Here is a 25145-nt window from a genome sequence, read left to right on the forward strand (position 1 = left end):
TGGTTATGGTTGAATTTGTTCACTTTTTTCGTAGGGGGTTATGCATACTTCCATGTGCTTGTGTTTTACACAAACCTCTCTTAAACTCCTCTCATGACCTGGTATTTATTTGCCTGATACCTTTTATGCAGAGACATTCCTTCAGTTACACCTGTCACACACCTCAGTGAGTAGCTTGACAGTGCGCTCACTGTGACTCACACCCCATAACTGTTTGGTCAAACCTCTAATTAATGCCAGGCCGCTCATTACTTTTCTGACAATCCAGGTATTTCATTTAAAAAAACATCTGTTATCCAAATTCATCAAGAAAAACCCTACGAAATTTCGTAAAGGCCAGGAAACTGAAGGTGTGTCACTGTCCGTCAAAAATATTAGCTCTACATTTAAGGTAATGGCATTTGGCATGTGCTGCCACAGTAAACAACACACCACAAAGTTGATGAGCAGGAAAATACTATTGCCAAGTAGAGTGGGAGAAACGTAAAAACATCCTTTAAATATTATTTTTGTATGGCTGATTGAAGGGTTCTATCAAAATGACTGCTATGGCACATTGTTGTAGTTTTTATGTGCATGGCAAGATGGCTTTGATAACAACTTTACATAGCTATCCATTCCAGCCTCTTTACTAGGTTAGACTACTGTTAGTTTGTCTTGGATGTTTGACCTGAGTCTGTTTCTCCATGACTCTGAACAGTTGCCTCCACTTTTCCATTCTGCACTCGAGCTCTTCTTTTGAACTGTCCCCAAACTCTTCAAATGTTGGAATACTCTCACCCTTAAGACTGTGATTTTAGATTTCTGAGAAAATCTTTTTTCTGAGGTACCATAGATCAATAATTACATTCAAACAGGCCAACTTGAATAGACGCAAGGTTAAAAAAAAAAAAAACACTAGGCATGGACAATGTCATGATAATATTGTATTTTCTGGCATGGCACGGTAGAGCATGTGGCTAGCACGTCTGCGTCAGAGTCAAAGGTTCTGGATTAGATTCTCGTCTCGGCTCTTTCAATGACCAATTGTTATGCTTGCGTGGGATTCCTACGGGTGTTTACTAGCAACCGGTCCAGAGTGTACCTCTCGTCTCGCAAAAATTCAGCGGGGGATCGGGGATAGCATATCATTGTTCAACATACTGTATATCTTTACTCAAAACGTACGTTAAAAAAATGCATCAAATTTGGAGTTATCTCAAATGAACACAGCATTAAATGATCCACTGCCCACATCAAACACAGCAGATTATTGTCGCTGTAGGCCATTTTCCGGAAAGGTGATGGCATTGGTAATGCGGGGATTTTGCCTGACTTCACCAATATGATATGAGCACAGTTCACATTACGACATACCTGTTTGTATTTGCGCAGTATTCTGTTCTGCTGACTGAAGAAAACATAGATTGCTCCTTTGTGATCATCTTCTAATGGAGCCCCTACCACCAGGTCATTGAAGCCATCTCCATTTAAATCAGGGACAGGTGCAAGGGACGAACCAAAGCGAGCATTCTGGCCGCCGTTAAGAATCTCTAATGCACCCTCAAAAATGAAACGATTCTGAAAGATTTGAAAAATGAAAGACATTGGTTACATCTTTTGGTATATTCATATATATGTCAATAAGAAAAAGTAACAAAAACAAGCATTAGTGGCTACTGGCCATAGACGGCAAATAATGCTGACATGATGCAGCACATCAGGGGTGGGTGAAGCTATTTGAGGTTGTATGTTTAAGACTTTTAAGGCTACATGTACATTCATTGCACTTGGAAAGCACATCCTCTCATTGTAGCACGATACTGTAGTCTCGGATCTAGTTTTCCACCATTAAAGCATACATTGATGATGGTATTTATCTGGCCTTGTTTTACATCTTTATGCCCATAAACTCCATGTAATTCATTCAGGAAAAGTACCAAGTTTCAGTACCTTCCATATGAATTAACAAAATAAAAAATCGTGGTCATCTGCTGTAATTCATGCATAACCCATTAATTCTTTCTCTTTGATGGTGAATGTTATGACTTTTAACATCTGTGAACAAATGATGAGCAGTAAACAAGGGTTTTTATCTCAGGCTCATTAAAGAATAACAATTTAAGGTGGTGATGGTATGATCCTAGAGTAGACTATACTTAATCATAGACCATTCTTTTCGTGTAACAGCAAAAACATCTCATAAAACATCAAAACAGAACAACAGGAAATAAGACACATGGAAAAAGCACTTTGAAAAGCACTAATGTCAGCGTCTGGGGTTGACATGTCATAGTTGACTTGATGAATTACAGATACTGATCATGACGGGGATGAGGAATTACGTGGGGGCACCAAGGGATTTCAAATGATGAAATGCCTGAAAAGACAACAATATCTGTCTAGGTTTCTCTCCACTGCTTGCTCAACTTTTCCGTATCAAGATGGGTCAACAGCTTTTACCATTGGCAGAATCCAATTATTTATTCTTAGTTCTTTCGTGACCATATCATGATGGAATGTAGGAAGCTGAAGAGTTAAACAGTCACAAATGGACTTTTGTAAAATCTTGATAAAATTTGCTGACTAAATAAAGTGACTGTTAAATCCTTGGAGGAAAAAAAACAGTCTGGAATGACTCCATCTAGAAGGTCAGATGGAAATTATCCAAGTTTATGGAAGTAATTAACTGACTGGAAAATGTTTCAAAGAAAGCATTCTGACTGAATGGATAAAAACTCTACCAGTAGTCATGCATGTCATTGCTCTACTTGGCTTTTCAGTTCATAATAAAATTTAGAGCGGACGGAACATGAGACGACCATTTTTTCAGTTGAATAAATGCAAATGAAGTTGATTTAGGAGTGCAGATTTTCCTTCTGAGCTACCTGATGCAGAGTGAGAATGAAAGGTATATTCTGAGCTGGTTAATACATTGGTTTAGTCCAGGATGGTAAAAATCTGTTAAAAGTGTAACTTATACAAGTGTTTAGACACTGAAGAGAATGTTATTTTTGCCCAGCTACCAGATTTCAATCCGAGGTTTGGAATGGTTGCCAACTCCTCTTGATTGATGACTTCAACATCACAGGGACACCTTAGAAGTCACGTATCATTCATCCCTCTGTTTATATGTATATGGATGAAAAAAATGTTAATACTTCAAGCATGTTTAACCAAATTGACCAAACATCTGATTGGCCGTATCATTTATCACACAACTAACACGTATTTGGAGTGCAAATTGATATCCATATAGTTGTCTCTGTTCATGTGCAGTCTGTTAAGTTACATGTGGTTGGTCCATACCATAACGTGCCCCTTTCCATTTATTTTTCCAATGAGCAAGACAGACCTGGAACTGGAATTTCCTTCAATTACAGAAAGTTCTCGCCTGCAATGATTAGTCTGCAACAGGTTTAGAACCGACAGAATACTTTCCTGTTGAGTTCATTATAACACACCTATTAAAGTCGCTATACTGGCGTCGCAGAGTTTTTCCTTTTTGATCTACGTATTTGATCTGGTCAAAGTCATGGGGCAAATGTCTGCCAACAGTTAACTGCAAAGTTGGAATGCAACAATCTGTTTCTTTGAGCATTACTGGGCACCTTTGCTGAGGTGTGTTGTGAAATTACCGGCGATGTCTGGAGTCTGAACAGGTGGGGACCCAAATTACAAAACAGTTTACTTGTCTTCAACTAGACTAATCCCAGTGCAATATGTAGTCTGCCTCTGCTGAAGGGTTTCCACCTACCAGCTCTGTCACTCTGTAGATGTATACTTTTCCCTTCTCCATGCCTCCACTGAAGAACATAGGCGCCGCCACCAAAAGGTTATCGGTTACACCGTCTCCATCAATATCCACCGGTGCAATCTCACTGCCGTAATAGGAGCCAATCTGAAAATACACCTCATGATTTGAAAATAATATTTCGAGCTGTATATCAATGTCTTTCTGATGTATCCTCACAATATATTTCAAACTAATAGTCAAGCTACTTTGTTGTCTGGTAATCTAAGTTGACTCTATGTCCTCAATATACCAAGCAAAGGTGGGTTTGCGTTTTGTGATTTCAGCTGTTATGACATATTTGTCAATGTTCCGAACATGGCAGCATTACTGGATCAGTCACCACATGGAACACCATCTATCTGGCTTTTCATTACAAACATCTGCCAAAGAAAAAATCTGAAAAAGGGAGGAATTAACAAGGTTTTGTTTTTAAAATATCTGTTTGTGATGAGTTGTTGCTGCCAAAGTAAAATGTAAACTGCTCACGGCCACATGCCAGTTTCGAGTGACGAGTGTGGTGGTCAAGGAGACATTGCCACATCCTCTTTAAAAAGTCATTGAGGCAAATATGTGTTTACTTTCCTGAGGACCTTCCCAACAACCAATTTTGTCAATTAAAATGAGGTTGGACAAGAGTCGTATTAAGAATTTTAGACATTTGACACCCTGATTATTTTTTAAATATCAATCTGGTGTAGGGTTGGGCATTGTTTGATTTGGACGATTTCGGTTCCGATTCCAGTTCTTTGATTCGATTCCGGTTCCTAACAATTCTCGATTACGATTATTGACAAACAAAAAAATGAGTTATTTTTGGTCAAATTGCATGAACTTCTCAGTTGTTTTTTTTATTTCATGATTTATTTTTTTTTTTACTGTTTGTGACCTCAAGTATGAATTACTCAAAGGGCTGTTGTTAACCAGTACTCTATATTTATTTTCATATTTTTGTATTATTTTTCACAAGAGCTTTATTTTTGAGAAGCTCAAGACAATACAATAATCCAGCTGTGAATGAAAGCAGGCTACTGAACACCAGTTGATGGGCTACCCTAATGACTTTTTTTTTTTGAAAGAAAAATATATACCAACATATATGACAAACACAACGCTGCGTTTTAAGGGAAAGCAAGGAAATGGATCTAATCTAAGCAGCCTATGGAACCTAATGTCATGCCATCTTCCACACCGCTCATCCTGTACAGGCTCATGGGGAGGTGCTGGGGCCTATCCCAGCTGACTATGGGGAAAAGGTGGACTATATCCTGAACTGGTCGCCAGCCAGTCACAGGGCACACACAGACACCATCACTGAGCGGGAACCGTTCCCACGCTGCCCGCACAAAACTCAGGCGTGTGTACCACTACACCTTACGCCCTACCTGCCGCTGGAGCTGCCATGCACTCACGCCACAGCTTCAGCGGCAGGTAGGCTGCACGTATGCATCCTACTTCGTTCGTGCTTCTTCTGCGCAACTAACTAGGAATCGAAACTTGGCACCGACATTGTAAAATCTGAACGATTCCATTATCCCCTGCTAAATGTTTGTCATTTTAATTTCTGAATATAAAACAGACTTACTGTTTGTGTGGGATTCTGTGACTTTAATCAGACCCATTGGCAGAGTTGCAATGCACATCTTTGTATTCAGGTTTGTGAAATAAATATGATTTGTAGATTCTTTTAATTCTTTAATTTCAGTCACCGAAAAAAGTCTTTAAACTCATTCTTACATTTTACTTGCCTTACTCCAGAAAGAAGACAAGCTGGAGTGCTAAAGTGACAGAAACGTTAACCATAGTTTAACTTTTGAAGCAATTTCTATAGTATTCTGAGTGGAATCAAACATTTAGGGTCATTCATATTACACAATTCTGTTTAAAAACACAAGTACTTTCTGTTACTACCTGCTGCCCTTTGAGGGAATGGAGGATGGTGAGGTTCCCGGGGCTCTTCAAAGTGAAAACGATCACTTTGCCAGTATGGTTAAAGCGTGGCGCTCCGGCAACAAGTAGGCGCCCACTTTTGGCTGATACCACTGACGTCACTGTATAACCTGATCAGAAAACAAAACAAAACTGTAAGATTACAGTTGGACAGCTCCCACAATTTCACTCTGTCAGTCTGCAAACGAAGAGACATTCTTGAAGCAAATTGGCTGTAGGAAAATGATAGTGTATACATGCATATACATACAATATATTAACTTTAAGGGTACATTTAAACATATGTTCATAGGAATCACAGTACAGCAATGTGGAGAGCTGAAACTCAATGAATACTCTTTTTCCAGTATTATATTTTGAGTATTCCCACTGAAAATTCCGCTTGATCAACATGTACTTTTCCACCTCCATAATACCCCTTGTCTAGAATTTTACTTCCACCTCATATTACGACACAGGCTACTTTAGCTGGCAGCCTGCTGGATAAGCTTAGTCAAACAAACCACTGATGGTAAAAACACAGGTTTTGTGGTGGAGGAGATAGATGGCGCTGGATGGGATGGAAAAGACTGAGTGGTGGGGCAATGGGGTCCATAATGAAGACTACCCTGTTCAGCTCAGTAGTAGCCCAGAGTTCGCTTATCAAATAAAATACTGTATATGTTAATGAATACATTTGGAAGGATACTGACCCAAGTAGGCGCCATGGTTTTTGAGCTCTTCTGGAAACTCCTGCGTGTAGGCCGCTTTTGGGGGGACCACCTTCCCTTGCCGTGTTTCTTTTAGCACTGCCCCGTTCCAATCATAAGCGCCAACAGCTCCCACCAGAGTTCCATCCTTGCGGTGACATTTCACATCATTATCAAAAGTGACTTCAAAAACGTTAGAGATATTCATTGCACTGTGTACCCTTACTGGGTTTAATTTATGTCTAATGTGAAAAGAGAATGATATCAATAGAGCTATAAACATTTCATTTTGCATCAATTTGTCTGACTTTAATTGAGCCAAATAAGGCAAATTGAATAGCCTTATTAGGAGTTTATGTTCTGTCTATAATATCCCCCATTGATTGATACAGCGTCACATGTTTTTTCCTTATTCTCTCTTGACTTGTGGTATCAAAACTATTGTGGTATCAAAACTATTGATTAATTTTGTTTTTGATTTTTCCACCTGGGTATGTGAAGACCCCATTTTACCATTATTTGATTAACCATGAATAAAAATCACATGCAATCCATACACCTCCAAACAACATTTTTTTTTCCTCTAAGTTTAAGATTGCTAAACAAACAACAGCTGGATAAACCATCAATTCTGATTCATAAAATGTCTGCTAGTATATGACATAAGCAGCTTGCAGTCTCAAGAAAAAACATCTGGGCCTTCAGGACATTCTTCCTCTTTTAAATCCCAACATTCCTTCCAATAAGTTATCCTACTTTCAACCCTCAGGTTGACTGCTGTGGAGCATCTACGGAATCTGGCCTTGTGGACAGAATTTCCGATCTTTTCCGTCACCCATCTGCAAATTCTCCGCTATTTTCAGCATAAGTGGGCTAAATGGATTTGTCTCTTGACAAATCCCACTGTGAAGGGAAACTTAAAAGCCAAAGCATTAACCCAATGAATTAGCATAGAGTTTCATGAACCATAGGTACTGTATAGGTCACTTTCACACATCTCATAGCAATGCATTCTGGGAGGTCTTTTTTTTTTCTCCATCTTAGGAGGTTATACGCACACTGCACGCACCCCCCCCAACACACACACACACACACACACACACACACACACACACACACACATACACACAGCTGTTAACAGGATCATCATTGTGCTAGTAACCCAACTCTCGCTCCTATGACTTTAACAGCGACAGTGAAAGACAGACGATTGAACTGGACGTTGTATTGATTATTCAACTGTGGCTTTATTCCATCCCACTTCAGCAGCAAACAATTTTCTATTATTCGCTTGCATGAATATTCAGCGATCTGGGTTTGCCACAAGATGTTAGCTTTCAGCTAACGTTGTACTTGTACACTAGCTAGCTTGTACAAGCTAGCTAGCTTGCTTGTGAATCCAAAACATAAGGGGCTTGCAGTTTAGTATTATTTAATATGACATTTTTTATATTGTGGTTTATATTAAGTAATCTTTTATAGCAATACAATTTCTAAGGTAAACAAACTTAGCGCTCGCCAAGTGATCGCTGCACACACGAGCCCAAACTATAGATTGGCCATGGAGGCCTGCACGGGAGATGTCACTCAGCCACTTCACTGGATTTGTTTTAGACATTTCTTCTGTTTCCCAGTTCTGGTGCACAATTATCTTTGGGATCCGAAAGAAACATTGATCTTTTTCTCTCCTGGCATTGTTATAACACCCATTGACACAGCAAGAGTGCACTACTTTAAGATCAACGACAAGCGTGTTATGCAATCAAATGCAAACAGTCAAATGCTATCCACCCATGATGTTGAGCGAAAAAAAATACAAGTCGCGGAAGCGACTTCATGTGCAAGCGGCCTATAGTATCCAAGGTCTGAGACATACCTCCCCTCCCCTCTTCTGCTGTGTCACCCAAAAAGTGATTGCAAAGCAAAAAGCCATACTGAAGCAAAATTGACTGTCTCAACTCCACGTAATATTTATCCCTTGAGAGAAGCAGTGTTTTATTTCCCATCCCTGCATGGCTGAAGTGGAAAAGAAAATCTGTATTTTCTGCCAGGGGCCCCTAAATCAAGATCACCTAGACCTCAGGGTCCCTCTGGCACCTCTGAGGGGGAGTGCAAAGCGATAAATGGTGGGTTATGGTGAGTTGTTATGATGCCATAAAAATTGAGACAATCTGTTGCTCCATATGATGACAGACGGTAAGAGACAATGTGATAGCATAAGTGTGACTAACCTCAACATTGTGGGCGGAGAATCCAGCTTGAGACATCTGGAGACCAAACGCTGTTCCATTTTTACTGGTTCCTGTGAAAACAAATAAGTCTTGAAGGCCTTTGAAGCACACACAATTAATCATTCATACCATACTGATGGAGACCGATGACACTGGAGTTGCATTTTGAATATCAGATTTTTAGTAATATGTACAATAACATACGCTGGCTGAATGGCAATTGAGACTATGAACAAACAATAATGTGTCATAATCAAGATCAGACTAATGTGTGATTATCACCTACTGAAGCATACTTCTACCGATGTCGACGTGTATAGACAGTAACTGCAAATACATTAACTGGCAACAAAATTAGGATCCCTGCATAGCAAAAGATAGCTAATATGTTATTGTACATATAAAGTAGACATGCCTACATAAATAGTGCACCGTTTTTTATTTTAAAATGTGTTTATTAATGAGTTGTTGTTTGTTTTGTAAAAGGATATTTCATTATATTAAGACTTACCTAATGAACTTGCACTTCTTTGCACGAAAACAAACGGAAGAACATAGACCGATTGTTATCTATAGGTAATCATGTTATAATTTTACTGGTCCTGCCCGCTTGAGATCTAATTAGGCAATATGTGGCCCCTGAACTACAATGAGTTTGACACCCTTGTTTTAGAGGCACAGAAGCATATCGGGCCTGACTACAGCAGTGTCATTACATCAAACATTCCCAACTACTTCCACACATTTTTGTTCTCGAAGAAAGAACGCTTGAATAAATAAAGGATTATCAAGCTAACCTTCTAAACTGAAGATGCGTTCGCCAAGTGCATCCACAATGTCCTTTAGTGCCGACTCATCTGTCACGTTAAAAAAGTGTTTGTCATCTGGGTCACTGGCAATATATTTGATCTCGTTAAGGAATGCCTCAGGATTAATTCCTCTCCGGTTGTAGTAGCCAAGAACCTGTGAAGATGCAAGCAAAGTTTAACAATCGGCATAAGAAACAGACACTTCTATTCATGTAATATGCGATGCTGTTAGACAAACGGTAGTTTAATTCATCTTAAGAAAGTCTCAAAGAATGATTTTGCTCTCACCAATTCCATTGAGTTTTTGGACATTAACTCAAAGATCAAATATGTTATTAGCAAAGCAACAAGTAGTAGAGGCCCAAACCTCCGTATGATGTGGTCTGGACAGCATCATTTACACTTTTAATTGCACATCCACTCAGAAGAGTTTGGGGTTGATTGTTTTCGGCTCCACTGTTAACATGAGATTCCTACATAACCTGATGAGGTCATTACTGTTACCATGCCATTACAGCTTTAAAGCTGCACTCCAAACTCAGCAGCCACCAGAAAAGAAACCTCATAAAATAGGAGCCCAAACCCAGGTGAATAATAGGTCTAGCAGACTCACAGCAATGGCGTAACGGGTGATTCCATCCTTCTCACTCTCCTCTATGGCTGGCTGGAGGTCAACACTATCATGAGACTCTCCGTCAGTTATCACTATCATCACTTTCTTGGCCCCACGTCGACCTCCTTGTTTGAAAGCTTCAGATCTGTGACAGCAACATGCACCATACTTTCACCAAATGACATTCTAAAAAAGAGCTAACAGTAGACATACAGGATGGTGGCACGTACCGTGCAATGTTGATGCCAAGAGCCGTGTTGGTCTCCTCCCCGCCCCGCTGGTCGATACTGCGTGCTCTCTTTACCACTTCCTCAACAGATTTGAAATCATTGAGTTTGAACTCATGCACAACTTTCTCACCATACTGAACAACTCCAACCTGGTCAAAGAGATGCAGTAACAAACCACAATTAGTACAGCTCCAGTTAAACAGCATGTTCTGGAAATAAAAAAAGGAAACACCTGAATTTGACCCGGTCCAATATAGAACTTCTGAAGAATGTTGATGAGAAAAGCCTGCACTTCATACCAAGGGTAGATGGAGTTTGAGCCATCCAGAACGATCACTATGTCCATATAGGTCTCACATCCTAAAAAACATTTCGAGATGACAAATGATAAAAATGCTGCTTCAGCATACATCTATGCAAATAAATATCCCTCTTTGGGCAAAGGCGTGTCGGGTTCAAAGCTTACTCTGAAAGGCAGGTGCAATTGTTCTGGAGAACTTGAAGCTGGCATTGACTCTGGAGCATATACCAGTGCTGTAGTAAGAGCTGCCACACTCATAAGACCAAAGTGGGCCACAGGCCTGAAACATTAAAGATTAATATTAAAGTAATACCGGGAATGGTCCTATTTCAATCAACAGCCGATACATTTATAGTGATATAGTGATGCTAATCATGTTTTTTTTTTTGTATTCGTATTTTGTAATAACTCAAACTACTTTGACTGCAGAAAAGTAAGCAAATACATTTCCAAGCATTCCTTTTAAGTACTGTTGTCTGAATTTGGAATGAATAGATATCCTTTGTACAATCAACCCTCAGAACTCAATGGTTTGATGGCGATGATGGAACTGCAATTTTAAGCAAAACAGAGAAACTTTTGGACTATCACAAAATAAACAAACTCAACCACTGGTATCTTATTGATTAGTTCTGACCCAATTGTCTCAACAAAACGAACTGATAGATGTGAAAGAATAGAGAACAAGAACAGGAATTATCCATTTCTCAATCCATTATTTATGCTGTGTGTCCGGAGCGGAGTTGTGGTAAGACGGATCCTGAGCCAGCTGAGGCAAGAGCTTGAAAAAGTAAATTTGATCTCGCGTATCAAGAGTGCAGTTTTGAGCACATTGATGCATCATGCATAAACATCAACACCCCTGTAATTTGGGGTTCTCTGTAGGGAACGAACCTCTCATTAAGACAATTCATCCGTTTTCCTATTTCCTTAATCAGATGATCAATTCAATGTGTATTAAGATGGTCTCACCACAAAACTGTTGTCTTTAGGATTGGTTGTAAGTGTCATTCCCAACCTCATCTTGTCTTTCCGCTCAGATACATTGGTCAGAGATATCCTTCCTTGATGGAAAACAAGAGATGATCTCAAATGCTCATTTACAAACAAAAAATACTGTACATACTCAGAATACTTTCACTTTCTTGGACTTGGGTGTCTCCCCGACCACATGCAGACTAATGATCGTAAGATTTACAGGACAAAACTGCTGTGTCTAAATTAACAGGCCCAACATGTGAAATTTGTGTGAATTGGCATGCCATGCGGTGACATTAGTGGTACAAAACACATGGAAATGTAAAGAGCCCATAAAACTGTAAAATGTGGAATGACTGGTTAAGTACCACTGTCTGCCTCACACATGCCACCATGATGTTTAATGAGTAACATGCAGGAGAACATGCAAGTTATATGCACTGTTGTATCTTAGTGATAATGAGTTACTTTACCTAGATTAAGCTTGGTGCAACCATTTCCATTGGTTCGTTTGGTCAGGGAACATTTATATACGTCCCCTGTCTGGTACGCACCGTTCATTTCATACGGTGCTCCGACTAATAACCTGCAAAAACACAGCATAGAAAAAAGTAAATATTAATGTTAAGTGTGGCCTGTAACATATGAGAGCGAAATTTGAACTTTTCTAAACTTTAGAATGCGCATGTCCAAACTGTTCACTGTGTCTGTACAACTTGCCATTCTCTATGAAGCAACAGCAAAATTCACAACAGGTGTTTGAGCCGTAAATGGACTAATAAATTACTATGGGAATTTATTGAACATGCACGTTCAATTAGAATTTGTTGTTAAACAGTTCTCTTCAACCTGGTGGTCTCATTTTGACATCAAAACACCTAAGAATTGATCAACATTTCCTCACCATTGTGTGTCTTAAAACATGATGTTCTCAGAGAGCAGTGGCCACAAAGCTTACGGTGTTAGAGAGTGTCATCAGCATTATGCAACAGAGATACAAACAGACGGTGAGACTCTCAAAAGGCATTGAGGCATCGGCCGATTCATAGCTCAAACACTGCATTTATCCTAGAATTTCATCCTAGAATTTCACCTGGAAGCCAGATATCCTTGACTTTTTGTGTGGTGCGTATTAGCATACCAACTGCAAGCATGTTAGCAATTCAGCCATTTTTATTTAAAATAACACCTGATCACAGGGCACATCGTGGAATCCTTATTGAGCCTTACCACTTTTTGTACTCTGCTTGTTAGCATACCAACTGTTAGCATATTATCATTCTACCTCTTTGAGTAGGCTTTAGCAGTATAGCCCATGCACATTGAGGCTCAAGATGACCCCGGTTGTTGTTGGTCATAGAAAACCCTGGTATACTTTTCGGTCTCCTCTTAAAAAAATACTTTTTAGTGCAACACATTCTTCCATCCTAGCATGTGGCGTTAAAAAAAAGAAGCCATTCTCTCACTTGACTTAATTTTTGGTCTCATAAGTGCGATCCTATTGCTCTCATAAATGTCACTGTTCAAGTGGTCCAAATCTGGTCGTTGAGGGCTGCTATTATTGTATGTTAGATGTTACCCTCCTCCAACACACCTGATTCAAATGATTGCGATCGTTATCTTTCATCTATCATCAGCTAGCTTTTACAGAGCTTGCTGATGAGCTGATCATTTCGATTAGGTGTGTTTGAGGAGGGAAACATCTAAAACATGCAGTACAGCACCCCTCAAGGACCGGATTTGGGCAAACAAACAAAAACAGCCTTGTAGCTTCTGGAGTAGTTGCTTCAATGACGGGCCTAATTCCAGCTTGGATTATAAGAAAAAATATGGCAATTTAATCACTTATGTTTGAAGTTTGTATGCATGTATTACATAGTGTTTGTAAGTAGTGCATATATTTTTGAATTAAATATCATTGCAAGGTTACATAAATGTGTCTTAAATTCCAGGAAATGCTTCAAAAAATTAAGTAGTTCAAAGAGAAGCACAGGAAAAGCACTGAAGCACCAAAGTGTTCCGCAGGAATGATACTCAACACCACTTTATTGCAAAAGCAGACATGACCAGCTGTCTGTGGGCTTCTAGGTCAGTCGAACTTTTAAAGTGACACAAATTTGTATGTTTTTACATCACATGCATGTGGGTGCCCCCATTTGTTACAAAACCTGTAACAAACATTTTTTCAGAAACTAAGACGGACAAAAGTATCTCTCCTGTCACCATATTGTGGTGAAAGGGGTTTGTGTGTCCCAATGTTCCTAGGAGCTAAATTGTCTATGCCGCAGTCAAGAACACCCAGGACAAACTGGTCCTAAGTGAGGGACCAAACAAAGCACTACTCAGAGCCCCCTCTGAAGAGGACCCAAAATGGAGCAAGTTTTCCCTTGCCCAGACATAGGTCACCGGGGCCTCCCTCTGGAGCCAGGCCGGGAGGTAGCCCCACTTTTATGAAGGGGGACCAAAGATTGTGCTGCAACTACAGTAAGAATCACACTCCTCACCCACCATGATAAGGTCTACACTTTTCAGCGTTTCTGGAGAGGGGATCAGCGGAAAAGTTGAATGTCAGATTTAGGAGGAAAAGCGTGGTTTTTTTCCTGGCCAGCGCTACACTCTCAGAATGGTCCTGGAGGGTGCATGGGAGTTTGCCCAACCAGTCTAAGTGTGCTTTGTGCGCTTGGTGACCCCGTCTCTTGTAGGCTCCAGTGGGTGTGCTGCAAGATTGTGGGGGTCCTGGAACACCTGTTATGGCCTGTTCAATCCGTTACGGCCAGTGTCAGAGTTTGGTTGGCATTCCCAGCAGTCAGTCCAGTTCGTTTCCAATGAGGTTTGGAACGAATCCTCACTGGGAACGAATTGTCAATTAAGTCATGAATCGTCATTTGGAACGAATTTTCAATGAAGTCATAATCGTGTCAGTAAACCAATATAATGTCTGTTGCCAAAACTGAGGTAGCTACCAATGAAACAACGGGTCAGCTTAAATGCAAATAGCTAACAATATCAAATGTATTTTCGATACCAAGCGACCATGTGTTCTCATCTGCTGCAACAAAACTAGGCGCAACAGAACTGTTTTTGAGTTCATACTCTACCTGCTGGTATTGTGAACTGACTTGCCAAGTTGTTATGTTTTGTTTCATATCTATATGCCAGGTTAGGTTAGTAGGAGCACTAGGAGCAGCATGTGTACTTGTACTTTCATTTACACTCATGTGTAAATGTACTTTCATGAGCTTTTCAAAACTGCCCTTGTGAAAAGAAAATTAGAAAAGAGATACTTAACTATTTTTGCCATTTTCAGCAGTAAAAGTCTATATTTTTTGTATATTATATCGTCTATAATGAATATGATAATTTCATTATTTTTCATGTACAATTAACCCATTTAAAAACACATTTTGCCACTTGCCGTCAACTGAAAATGACATCACGTGTTGACAGCTAAGGTAACAACCAATCACCGCTCAACTAACGTTCACAAGCTGGGCCATGATAATAGATAAGATAGATAATGATAGATCAACATAGATCATGACGGTGAGGAAGAGATTTACAAGACGAAGCAATGTATTTGTTTCTGTGGAAACACTTTAAGTTTTGCAAAAAAAGGAGATCGTCTTGCCATGTATAGACTTTGCAAATGCCCAGTGAAGTTTATTGGGAACATGACCATTTGTCGACCGTCGCCATGGCATCACAAACAGCAACAAACCTGAATGAATGAATCAGCAGCGGCTACCATAGTGGCACAGACCAAAAAGGTGTTTCTGCCTTATTTTTCAAAAACTCGATCATACATCTGCTCAAAGAATAACAATTATTGTGGAAGAATATGCAAGCCTTTGGCAAAATTGTTTACTTTTACATACAGTTGTTCTTTATACAGAACAATCACAGCAGCAGGCTAATTTAATGTGCAAATATAGAAGTTTAAAATACGTATCTATATTTTCTGTTCCATAAAAGGAGAATGTTGACTATTGTTCAGGTATATGAAGCATTTTATTAAAAGGGTTTGTTTACCGGTACATTGATGTTTTAATGCATAAAACAAACCATTTTTCTGATAAGGTAAGTTAGTTTATAAATAGAGAACTAGCTTAATCTCTCACATTGTTTGTGCTAGCATATTTATAGAACCAGCTTGTGCTTGTATCAATGTTGTTGTTTTTTTTTTTTTTACATTTTGGAATCAGTAAAGCTGAGTTAGTTTTAAAAAAATCCAATGAAACGGGAAGCATTCTATTGCGTGTATCACCTTTAGTTAGTATAAGTTAATTTACAGAAAAGCTATTGTTACCATATCGAAATATCATATCACCTTCGTCTTATGGTATTGTATCGTTCCCAAAAAGCAATATATTGCTCTGTGTCGAATTGTTAGGCTTTATTTCAATGCGTATCATATCAGTAAAAAAATAATAATTAGTATATATATATATATATATATATATATATATATATATATATGGGGTTAATGCTTTGCAGAGTTTTCCTCACATCTGCTGGGGATAGGCTGAGGGGCATGTCATCTGGTGGTGGTGAGTCTGACGTCAGAGATGAGCCGTCTTTTGAGCATTGTGCATCCTTGGCGTTGTAGTATGTGATGCACTTGATAATGGCTTTCTACATGCTCCGAGGGTCATTGGAGGTGAATGGCTCTGGATTTTCTGAACATAGCAGTATTTAGCAATCCTGATACCCACAGCCAATTCTCCGTCCGTGTAACTTGAAGGCAACGTCCCTACCCTTCAGCAGTGCTGTCACCTCTGCATTCAGCCAGGGCTTCTGGTTTGGGAAGCTTGTGATGGTCTTGGTGGTGGAGTCCAGCTGCCCATGCATATTGCTCCAGGTCCACTTCTCCTTCCTGAGTAGCTGCTTCATTGGACATTGACCCATTTGTGCACTAATGCACAGATCTTGTCTTGAAGCACAGATGCAGCATCATGGGACCACACCTTGAAGCTCCTGACTGTGGCTTTGGACCGTTTCCCCATTGGTTTATAGGCTGGGGCCAGCAGTACGGCGATGTGGTCGGAGAAGCAGAGGTGGGGATGGGAGAGGGCTCTTCACGCACTACAAATGCTCGTGTACACACATTCCAGCGCGTTATCCACCCGCGTTGGTATGGTGACATGCTGGTGAAAATTTGGAAGAGTGGCCATCGATTTTATGTCGTTAATGTCACCTGCAAACACATATAATGCCTTTGGGTGCTTGAACTGTAGGGAGCTAATGGTGTCATTGCAGTTCCTATAGTGTCTTGCTAGCGTTAGCATTAGCATGGGCTCTGAGAGCAACGTAAACAGCAGTGACATACAGTAAACAGTTGTAATCTTGCAAATAATAAGCTCACTCACTCACTCACTCACTCACTCACACACACCCTACAAACCTCTCAGCATTTTGTCAGAGTCAAGCCTTGAGGTTTGAGGTTGATTTTATTGGCAGCTGAAGCCTCTTGCATACAATACTCTCTTTCATTTCAATATACACACAAGCAAAGGCCATGACTAGCCAAAGCTGCCTAAGGGTGAAAGAAGATTAATAACATGAGAAACAGTCAAATAAATCAGCATAGGACAGTACAAGAAATATGTTTTTTTTTCCATGAATACATTTGCAATTATTTTACCATTTGGCCCAGAGTGCAATAAAATATTTTAATGTGTAATGCATTCTTAGTATTGCAACATATAAAGGTTGTACTCTGTTGTTACTGCTACAATTGAACAATTGCCTGTGATCAACTACGGCAATTATGATTTTTAACAAATAAATGCATAATACTCATATTTGAACTTTAATCCCAGTGTTGATTAAAAATAAACTTTTTTTCTCATGGTAAATTAGTTAATGAATGAGTGGTTGAAGTGAACCTCAGTTCCCCTTGAATCTCAATTATTCATTTTACCAAGATATTTTTGGCAATTACTTAACTCCAACTTTGTGGGAACACATTGATAAAGGCTCTTTTTGTTTGCAACATTAGCCAAAAACATCTTACCAGCACACAAAGTGCAAAGGAGTTTGGTGTGGAAGAACTAAATTAGCCCACACAGAACCCTAGCCTCAACTCCAACAAATGTTCTTCTGGATTTATGAACAAAAAAGCCTTCAACCTACATCTTCAACATAGTCAACTCCTGTGATTTTTGTTTGTTTTAATTTTCACTTTCTGTATTTGTCTAATCATCCTTCATCCATGGGTAAAATTAACAATAATTTATTTGATAGTTATTTTGAATTTTCTTCTTCTTCAATTTCATTTTTAACGTGATAGAAGAAGCTCATTCTGAATATTCTGAACTCCTGTCTCAATTCCAGCATGTTCTGAACTCCTGTCTTGATGCCACTAGTCAGCTTGATGAGCAGACTAGTCGAGGTCGATACGGATGTCCCTCAACATTCCAAAGAATAGATCATGTTGTTGTTCTTTTGTTTTAGTGGCCAAGTGGTGCACTCTATTTTGCTTGTAAATTCATCAGTACCGTTTGTACTGTGATATCACATTGTCTCACTTACTTATTTCATTATAATCAGGCGGAATCGTCATACCTTCAAAATCCCCACTTTTCAGGATACGAAAAAAAAAAACCTGGCATGTTTGTTTAACCACTAAGACTGCATCGTCAAAGAAAGGAAGCCATTTTCCTGTGTTTTAAGCAAAAATACAAATTATGCTTCTAAAACCCTGGCAAACATTGTGGAATCGCCAGTCATTTAGCTGTTTAAATTTGCAGGGCAAAAAAGGAGATCACAGATGCAAAACTAAAGTAATTTCAAATGGTAATTTCAAACTATCTGGCTTTAAGAAACACTAAAAGAAGACAAAAAAAAAGACAAAAAAAAAAGACAAAAAAAATGGTAGTTAAGTAACAGTTACATTTTTAGACCAAGCAGAGGGAAATAACTATGGAATCACTCATTTCTGAGGAAAAAAATGTGGAATTACCCTAATTTCATTCCCAAAACTAACCTCTGTATCGTATTAGATCTGCTCATTGGTCTGTAGTTAAACAAAAGTGATCACATCTTGGAGAGCTGTTGCACCAAGTAGATTGTCATGCATCATGGCTCCAACACAAGAGATGTCATTTGAAACAAAGGAGAGGATTACCAAACTTCACAAAGAAGTTAAATTATTAATTATTGATCAATTATAAATATGTTGGTTGTTCACGGTCAGCTGTGTCTAACATCTTTTTGCTAAAGGCAAGCATACTGGTAGACCAAGGAAGACAAAGTCAAAGCGTTAAGACAGAAAACTTAAAGCAGTACAGTAAAACAAATGAGGAACAAATGAGAGGAAATTGGAGTAAACGTCTGTGACCGAACCGTAAGAACCTGGTTAAGAAAATGGGACTTACATGAAATGAAAACTTAAATGAAAGCCATGATTAAGAACAACAAAAAAATACAAGGGGCTGTTGGTGGTCGACTGGTTAGCACGTCCGCCTCACAGTTCAGAGGTCGTGGGTTCGATCCCGGCCCCGGCCTCCCTGTGTGGAGTTTGCATGTTCTCCCCGTGCCTGCGTGGGTTTTCTCCGGGTACTCCGGTTTCCTCCCACATTCCAAAAACATTGCATGGTAAGTTGATTTTACTCTCTAAGTTGCCCCTAGGTGTGATTGTGAGTACGGATGTTAGGCTCCAGCACGCCCCGCGACCCTTGTGAGGATAAACGGTATCGATAATGGATGGATGGAAAAAAAACAAGGTTACAGTGAGCTAAGGAAAAACAATAGTGAACTGTGGAAGAGTGGATGAAACTCATATTCAGTGATGAATGACGAATCTGCATTGGGCAAAGTGATGATGCTGGAACTTTTGTTCGGTGCCGTTCCAATGTGACTCATAAAGACGGCTGCCTGAAGTAAACATGTAACTCCACAGTCACTGATGATATGGGGCAGCATGTCAGGTAAAGGAACTGGGGAAATGGCTGCCATTACATCATCGAAATGCACACGTTCACGTTGACATTTTGGACACTTTTCTTCACCCATCATTGAAAAGAAGTTTGGGGATGTTCAAAAATCATTTCTCAAAATGATAATGCATCTTGCCATAGAGCAAAAACTGGGAAAACATTCCATGACGAAAGACACATAAGGTCAATGATATGTCATGGCCTGCAAATGGTCCCGATCTCAATCGGATTGAAAATGTTAGGTGGAAGTTGAAGAAAATGGTCCATGACAAGGCTCCAATCTGCAAAGCTGATCTGGCAAAAACAATCAGAGAAAGTTGGAGCCAGATTGATGAAGAGTACTGCTTAACACTCATTTAGTCTATGCCTCTGAGAGTGTGAGTTTCCATAAAATCCAGAGGTGGTGTAACAAAGTACCAGCGGTGTGTTTTCTTTTGTTGCTGTTTTTGTCATGATTCCATAATTTTCCCGAGTGAGTCCGGATTTTTTCCATTCTGCTTGGTCTAAACAAGCAACTGTCACAAATTATCACATTGCCCCCCTCATCATTCTTTTGGGTGTTTCCTTGTGTCGTGTCTGGATCTGCGTTTTTTTTCTACAAAATTAAACAATTGAATGAGCATCCCCTGAGACTGGTGATTCCATAATTGTTGCCAGGGGTTGTATTTGTAAAGCCAGTCTGTTACTGCAGACAAAAATACTGAGGATGCGGATCCATAAAAATCTATTAACAGAACTAATGTGTTTCGCACGTGCAGTTCCACAACTCATCAATAGCACACTGCTTTTTGGACATACTTTGAGGATGACAGAAATGAATCTTGGCCATCCCCCTGTGCCAGCTGGCTAACTGATGTGTGTGTGTGATTCAGGAGTATGTTTGCTTCATGAGGTAATATAATGAACGTGAGGCATCCAGCACAAATTCATCGGGGAAAGGGCAGAAATCAGTTCAACAAAGTGACATACGAAATCAAAATATTAGAAATAAAGTCAACACTACTTTAGTAACCTTTGTAATTGAATGGGAGACCTGATCAGGATCTCAGAAGGCAAATGTTTAGAAAGAATGAGCAGCTTACCATTTTTCTCCCCCAGACGCCACATGTTGCTGAACAGTGTATCCAAACTGTGCTTGCTTTGGACCTTTGATGATCTTGTGTTTTATTGTGTCGATATTAAAGCAGTCATGGCATCCTGGAATAAGACAAAATGAAAATGCCTCAATTTAAGTGGCCAAACACACAAATTCGAGATTCAATTAACAAAGATATTCAATTGTAATGAAGTATGCTCATTATTCAGACACCTACCACACAGATTCTTAATTAAACTTAAGGGCAATATTACCATCCACGTAATAATCTTGTTTAACTTGGTTATTTCTGTGGCATTTTTGCAGCACTTATTTCAAAAGAACTAGTCTCAAGCACGGTGTTAAGAGAATGACAAATATAGACAATAGGAGTAACATCTCACCGCTGAGAGAGTGTCCAGTGTGGCTCTAAACAAACTTTTTGTGGATCCATTTGAACCTTCACATCAATGTGAACTTTTGAGGGCAGAGCAGCTGTTTGAGCGTGACTATATTTAATTTCCATGTCAAACGAAGATGACGTGATGTTGAGCCGGGAGTTTACCACCAGTTGCCAAAATGACGACTGAGCAGGATAAAGATTTGCAGAGTGGAGATGAACTGAATTCAATGGCTGCTGATAGACTGTTAATGTTGGGACAAAGTTGTTTTGTGGTGTTATCGTGATTTCAATGACATGACTACTTTTAACTTCTTAATTCTTTTTTCTGTGATGCTATATTTATACAAATATTATAATGACACTTCACCTGTAAAGTAAACAAAAGTTTTAAGGTGCCAAAAGTTTGGTTCTGGGATGGATTAATTAATTAATTTATTTTATTTCCGGTGGGACAGTTTATTTCAAAATGTCACAGAATGGATTGTGCTCAATCTTTGAGGTTTCAATGTACAGTATATGTCTTGACATCGTAATACTAATGAACACACCTTAAATTGGAAGTCAACCCAAATATATTTTTTCAAGAATATGTTCCGAAAAGGCCCACTAGTTGAAACAAGGCATTCTGATTAATGCTACGCTTGTGGAGTACGTAAGAGTTAAGCAGCAAAATCCACCCCATTTTAGCCATCTCAAGGGGAGGCCATTTTGCCACTTCTGTAGACTGAAAATGACATCACAACTGCTCATTGATCTGTGAAGATAACGGCCAATCATGGCTCAGCGTCAGAAAACAGCTCAGCCGCGATTGGTCGTTACCTGAGCCCTGAGCATTTGTGATATCACTTTCAGTTGACAGAAGTGACAAAATGGCCGCCTCCAGCATTGGCTAAAAACGGGTGGATTAACTCTTACTCCACAAACGCAATACTTATCAGAATGCCTTGTTTCAACTATTGGGCATTCTACTAAAATTGAGCGTCCGTTATCCGTCATCCGTCTGCAGCGGTGATACCCTTCCGTCGTCTGTCATTCGCTTTTTTTTGGGAGGGGGCGGGAGAGGGATAGTACCCACCTATAGGTCAGTCCGCCTCTGATTTTAAGCAGGCTTCCGTCAGCGATTCCAACTGCAAACTTCAATAGTACCCCACCCACTTCCCGATATTTGAACAGAAAGAGTGACTCAGTGTGCCATGGAAGCCTGTTCACAGCCTGGTCCCTCACTCAAATCTGTCCCCCAAGCAACAACAACTCAGTATTGTTCCTCGTTGCGGCCATTGAAGCCTCGTCACGAAAAATAGACTAAAGATGGACTACAGACAAAAGACGGATTAAATACATGGGCTTCCGACTAGGCTTAGTCAATCGATTTAAAAATTTCTCCCGTCATTCTTCAACCGTCAGCTAAACGGGTGTCCGTCATAGCCGCCTAGACAGACTGATCCGTCACACAGACAGAATGCCCAGCTCTGCTATTGGGCCTACATAGGACATATTCTTGAAAAAAATATGTTTGGGTTGACTTCCTTTTTAAATTTGATTTACATAAGTTTCTTACATTCTCATCCCGTCTAATTTTTCACAAAACCAAACCTACATGGTAAAGACAAGATGGACAGAAGAAAAAATATCGTAATTTCTCAGTTCTGTGAACATAATTTGTCTCTGCGGCTTCACAAGGAAATCGAAGTACTGTGTTATTGCTGTTTAACAATTCAGCAATGAGCAGGCATGGTGTAAATAACAGTCCTGGGATGAAAAAAAGAACATTTCAGAAATGTACTTATGCATAAAATACAGCGTAGTCTGTCATAAACTGTGCTTACTGGTACATAACTACATGTTGTGGTGTGCAAACTGGAATTACTGGGACGAATCATTTCCTTGATACACATTCACACAATCGTTTCCATGCTATCCTACAAGGCTCTTTGCCGTGCTGCAGTAGAGTTAATGATGTGCTCAGATTCAGTCAGCAATGTTTGAAAACACAACCATAAAGAAACCGTAGAAACCTCAAAGGCACTTGGGTTTTCCTAGTCTGATTGCTGATCTAGGCAACCGTGTTTTCTCCATTGTGTGCTGTCACTCACGTCAGCTGACAGCTTTGCGGGTGGTAGAAAAGAGCAGTGAGCCTGTTTTTCATCAAAAGGCCAGACACAGGATAAAGCACGCTTTAGATGTTTGACATGACACACACACATGAGAGCCATGGAGACATTAGTATTTGCATCTGAGCGCTTTTTGAAAAACTGAGACTCTACATTGGTCTGTGAAGAGGTGGAAAACATAACCAACAACCACTCCGCGCTGATCTCGGTCCAGCTCTCACCACTGATCTGTCATCCGTTTAATCTGCTGATGGTCTTTTCACTGGTTGCCAGAAACTTTTTGTCTACAGTGCTGATAAAAGGTCAAGAACGCTACAGACTTTTACAATTAAAATGACAGTACTGTACATCAACTTACACCGGACACTGTTCGACTGAGTCAAACTACACGACAACAATATATGTGTGTATAAAAGGGAATCTTGAGACACTGACGGAGGTTTTTGATGAAGCTGTAAAAGTGAGTATTGCTTAGTCTGAATATTTTCTCATTGTTCAGTAGCATAGTTGAGTAGAGAACACAAAAGCTTCTCTTCTGGCCTAACCACCACAAACTCGCGCTTGTACATCTCAGCAGTTCTTGTCCACACACTGTGAGGCTTATTCAATCACTCACCCGCATGCTAAACATCCTCTTAGATCTCTCCCCCCATATGTGAGGTTCCAGGGTCAAGTCAAGTGTGCCCTTTTTCCCTGGTAGGGGGTCTTGAACTTCAATGTAAACAAGTGCAAGGAATGAAAACGGGTTAGGGGTTGGGTTGTAACTGAATTTTGAAGTCGGAATCACTGAATGAATCCCGTTTAAAATCAGACGCTGACCGGCCTATAGACCTGGGTGTGCACAGGCCCACCCAGATTGACAGACTGCCCACCCAAGTGAGAGTCATGAAAAAATATATGCTTTTACATTTTTTGCAAATTATTATTAAATTATTTTTGAATTTGTGTTTCGGTGTGTTTTTTTATTTTATCGAATATTAAGAATTACATAATGATGGTTGTCTCAGGAAGATCTGAACTTCATATTATTTAGTTTGCTATTTTATTTGAATATACAATATGTCAGGACAGGAGGATTGTGCTGGGTGAGAGAAATATTCAGGCCCACCCTGATTTTTACAGGCCCACCCACTAGCCACGTTCTGGCTCCGCCCCTGATTTGTGTGCCTGCGAGGTCTAGCTCTTGGCAGCGTAATCATGTAGTTACTCCATTGTAGTACTCTTCCATACCAGTAGGTAGCAGCAGCGGGTAGTTAATTGTCTTTGTTTAGAGACAAGCGAATTAGTGATGAATGTTTATCCAAACAGGTTCATGTTTCGGGAGTGAGCATCAATATGAAACATTTTCAAATACTTTTGTCTTTGTGCTTGTTTAATTCCTATTAAAGACTTTGTAATATAAAGTCATTCTGAAATGTTACATAATGCTTATATAAACAATATAACACTTATAATGTTAAAATGAGCTTTTTTTCCCCCCACAATTTCAGATGGTGGTGTGCCGCGGGATTTTTTCAATGAAAGAAATGTGCCTTGACTCAAAAAAGTTTGAAAAACACTGCTCTAGTTAGATAAAGATGAACCTCACATTCTGAAATAATAATTTATTATAATTGAGCTATTAACCGACGATAAACATGTTTGGAAATGGCAGAGGGTGCAGCATAATCCTGTTTAACATGATCGTGTCTCTGCTGTTTCTCATCTGGAAAGCTGTGCAGCTGTGCAACAGTTTTTAAAAACCTCTACATCCGAACAGATGTTTGACACAATGTGCATTCCTTAGATAGACAAGATTTACACATGTTAGTATTACAAACAAACAGAAAACCAAACATCTATTTCCCTGGTACCTTTGCAAGTGTTTGGAAACCTCATTCTTTGCACACTATATTGTATGGTTAGCAGCCATTGAGTCGATCAATAGACCATTGATGGTTGTCAACAAGTTAATCATGGTAACAGAACACAAATTTAGTCAGTTCAGTTTGCTTGGTTTAAAAAAAAAATCTCCACTGAAATAAATAGGCACGATTATCTCACTAG

The 25145-nt window shown here is 39.6% G+C and overlaps 1 protein-coding gene across 2 annotated transcripts in view; it reads right to left on the reverse strand.

The window, feature by feature from the left end:
- itga11a (integrin, alpha 11a) overlaps window positions 1–25145 on the reverse strand; it is a 57837-nt gene that overhangs the window by 27707 nt on the left and 4985 nt on the right. Inside the window, exons 1-14 of one of the 2 annotated variants that reach the window (XM_086025362.1) lie at window positions 22064–22207; window positions 20593–20707; window positions 12047–12159; window positions 11568–11659; window positions 10761–10875; window positions 10527–10654; window positions 10295–10443; window positions 10065–10209; window positions 9440–9605; window positions 8643–8713; window positions 6415–6559; window positions 5684–5832; window positions 3737–3880; window positions 1357–1560 (exon numbers count right to left, since the gene is read on the reverse strand). In XM_086025362.1, the coding sequence (XP_085881488.1) occupies window positions 1357–1560; window positions 3737–3880; window positions 5684–5832; window positions 6415–6559; window positions 8643–8713; window positions 9440–9605; window positions 10065–10209; window positions 10295–10443; window positions 10527–10654; window positions 10761–10875; window positions 11568–11659; window positions 12047–12134 (1596 nt within the window). In that variant the 5' untranslated portion in view covers window positions 12135–12159; window positions 20593–20707; window positions 22064–22207. Of the gene's footprint in view, window positions 1–1356; window positions 1561–3736; window positions 3881–5683; window positions 5833–6414; window positions 6560–8642; window positions 8714–9439; window positions 9606–10064; window positions 10210–10294; window positions 10444–10526; window positions 10655–10760; window positions 10876–11567; window positions 11660–12046; window positions 12160–20592; window positions 20708–22063; window positions 22208–25145 lie in introns of those variants that run through there. The other variant, XM_086025361.1, reaches the window with a different exon arrangement.

Source organism: Filicampus tigris, chromosome 3, assembly GCF_054856515.1.
Source record: "Filicampus tigris isolate MCC_2025a chromosome 3, RoL_Ftig_1.0, whole genome shotgun sequence".
NCBI lineage: Eukaryota > Metazoa > Chordata > Actinopteri > Syngnathiformes > Syngnathidae > Filicampus > Filicampus tigris.